Source organism: Branchiostoma belcheri, unplaced genomic scaffold (genome assembly GCF_001625305.1).
Source record: "Branchiostoma belcheri isolate BF01 breed outbred unplaced genomic scaffold, Haploidv18h27 scaffold3, whole genome shotgun sequence".
NCBI classification, from domain to species: domain Eukaryota; kingdom Metazoa; phylum Chordata; class Leptocardii; order Amphioxiformes; family Branchiostomatidae; genus Branchiostoma; species Branchiostoma belcheri.
In genome coordinates this window covers 4,408,680-4,411,914 of record NW_017803909.1, presented here as the reverse complement: position 1 = coordinate 4,411,914, position 3,235 = coordinate 4,408,680, and the positions used below count along the sequence as shown (strand labels likewise).

The following is a 3,235-nucleotide window of genomic DNA, read 5'->3' as shown; positions in this document are numbered from 1 at the left end:
TCAAATGATGTAATTATATTATGAAAACATTTGAAATACATTACTAAAAGTAATTTTAGATGTAAATTTAACACTGTAGTGGATATTTTAGAAAAGATATTAGTCTGAAAGGAGAAAATTTTCTGTTGACTACCACATTGGCATAATGGTAGAGGCAGACAACCCACGCGGGGAGAAACCCAAGCCGTAAACAAAGGAGAGTTTTCGCTAAGTTTTCATGTTCAAAAACGACCAAAAACGGAAAGTAACTGGCAACTGACGAACAATTATTTTGCTGTTAACTAAATAGACAGTATCTTGGTACAAAATAACTTATTTACGTGGTTGGAATTCGCTGTGGCGTATGTCGGTCGCGCGAAGCAAGTGTTCACCAAAGAGCAAAAACATGGCGATGTCGTTCTTCCACTTTTCGACTAACAACAACAACAAGTACCAGTAACGTGGCGATTGCGGAGAAACGATGGCGAAAGCGGAAAGACGGACACCGAACTTATTCCAAAAGGTGGAAGTGATCCGACTGGCAGAGAGAGTGAGAAGAAATCGTCGAAAGCTGAGCTTAGATTAAATGATTTTGCAGTCGATAGAAATTTGTTTGGAGTTGAAAGTTTGTTGCTTGATTTGCTTTCTTTTCTTTAGCCACATGTAGTACTAGTAATAGTAGTATGTACACAAGAACAGTAAATGACAACCAGTGATTTTGTATGTTTTAAATTATGTGAATGGTTTCATTGTCCCAGAATAGATGAACTGAATATGTTGAGTGTATGTATCTTTGATGTCAAGTTAATGTTTCCATGCAATATTTCTGTATTTCTTTTTTTTCAAGCAAGTACAAAATAAAGTACAACTAAAGCAAAAGAACAACAAATTATTGAACTAAGACATGTACATATAAAAGGGGTGTACCTTTGCAAATGTATGTATTCATATGTTTCAGAATAAAGACATCACTGTTGGTACTCAAAGCATGTGTCCCTTTTTTTGGGGGGGGGGGGTTCGAACTAACCGGCTGTTTCTCTATAGTGGTCACCTGGCCATAGTGGTCAAATTTGGCCAGTCCCTTGAGTGACCACTATAGGCAGGTTTGACTGTACATATCTTCTACTACTAGAAAAGTATTTGTTAGATAAGTATTTTCTTATATCATGAATGAATAGAAACAGGACTAAACTTTTCATCAGTCAAAGTTTGCTTGTTTAACCTATACTATATATTATGTGTATGTATTTATTTTTTATTGGTTTGGCTGTTCAACGATCACAGCCATGCAGCCCAACTAGCCAGTAGTAGTGTTACAAAGGGGCTTGCCCTGCTGACAAGACATGACAAAACATTATGGCAACATACAATGTATAAGGTGGCTTAACAATCTATAAAACTATGACATTATTCTATGTAAATAAAAACTTTATACATATACATTGGAACTTAATCTATGAAAGATATATATATTATGTGTAAACTCTTAAGTATCCTGGATATCCTCTTCTATCTGGTAGTGAAATTACATGTACATCAGTGGGTATTATTGCTGTGTACCGGTTTGCTGGACCGGTTCCGGACTATGTTTAGGTTCAGGTAAAAAAAAACCTGAACGTTGGGAACCAGTTCCAGACTTACAAAAAAATAAATCATGTCACATTCCCTTTTCGTTCCAAACCACCTAAAGCTATCTGTTGATCAAACAATTTTCTCTGCAAAGTGAAAAAAACATTGCCAATGCACATTGTGGTCATGTGTCAGCCTCCACAATTATGTGGCCATTGTTTCACCCAGACGTGTTGTGCAAACAATACATCTTGATATATTGCTTCTAAACCGTGGTGCATTGCCCACTATAAAATGTTTGCCAACATGCAATTTTGTATATGCCATGGGTCTAGGACAGGTCTTAAGTCCGGACCTGAACTTGAATCCGGACCTGAACCTTAACATGAGTTTAGGTACACAGCACTAGTAGGCATTGTCATTTGCTATATTCTGTTCTGGACATGACTGCATGACTGTTTTTCTATGTGTAAAGCAGAGTCCACTGTTACCTTCACTGACTGTGCAAGATGTTAGTCCAGAGCGATATATTGCCATGTAAGATAAAATGTACATGACAAGGTCCTAAGCCTGGATGAAGCAATTGAGCTGATATAACAGAACAATGTCCCCTGCATGTCTGTACAGGACAAGACCAAGTTGATGGATGGGCTGAAGCACGCCTCCAACATGCTGAGTGAGCTCAGGACATCCATGCTGACTCCCAAGAGTTATTACGAGCTGTGTATCCTTCATTACAACCTTTGGTGTGCCGTGGGGCTCAAACAGTTGTCACTAATGCAGCATTGGTGAAATGCTTTGGGGACATTCAAGGTGGATTACAAGTATTCATTGCTCCAAGCTAAATCTCTTACAGTATACTGTTTTCATATTGAAGTTCTGTATACCGTCCAGTAAGAATTGTCTCAACACAGAAAAAGCCTGCTTTCGACTTCTACTGCAAATTTAAGTCTCCTCTGAAATAAATGAATTTCCAGTGTATTTATTTTTATCTGCCACTGTCAAGTGGTCTTCAGTACATGTAGTTGTTCAGAAAACAATGGACTATATTTTAAAAGTACCTGTGTGCCTGTTTCTCATCCACTCATCCTGAATGGCAACTTGAGTATTTAAGTAAGGAAAAAGTATCTCCTTGACTTGATGCTGAACAGACATGGCGATCTCTGATGAGCTGCGCCACCTGGAAATCTACCTGTGTGATGAGTTCCAGAAGGGCAGGAAGGTGGCGGACCTGTACGAGCTGGTGCAGTACGCAGGAAACATCATCCCCAGATTGTGAGTGGACGGGTGGGAGGGGAGTTCGTATTCCCACTCCTTGTTAGAATTACTTGTAACTAGAAAAGTAACATTTGCAAAGCAATGTTTACCTTCGCATATGGTCTTCTTTGTTAATTCTTACTCAAACACATTCACATACATGTATATGGTGACAGGAGTATAAATCCCTCCTACTATAAAATTGCAACATTATGTAACCCAACACCAGTTACCATGGTGAGAGACAGTCTGGTTCAGTCAGGTCAGAGGTCACATTGGAGAAGAAGAAGAAGAAACATAGCAAAACAATATGTTTCCTTTGGTTAAGATAAAGATGTCATAAGAAAATTGCCAGAACCAACAAGAACTAAATGTAGTTTTGTGTTTTAGCGTGTAACCTGAATAGATCATTATTTCATATTAGATTAAA

At 38.2% G+C, this 3,235-nt stretch overlaps 1 protein-coding gene across 6 annotated transcripts in view; it reads left to right on the top strand.

The window, feature by feature from the left end:
* Positions 1-3,235, top strand: part of LOC109473586 (vacuolar protein sorting-associated protein 35-like) — a 24,187-nt gene that overhangs the window by 9,025 nt on the left and 11,927 nt on the right. Inside the window, exon 4 of one of the 6 annotated variants that reach the window (XM_019773489.1) lies at positions 2,700-2,823. The exons of the other annotated variants lie outside the window; for them this stretch is intronic. Coding sequence (XP_019629048.1) covers positions 2,700-2,823 — 124 coding nt within the window. The remainder of the gene's footprint in view (positions 1-2,699; positions 2,824-3,235) is intronic. 6 annotated transcript variants of the gene reach the window in all.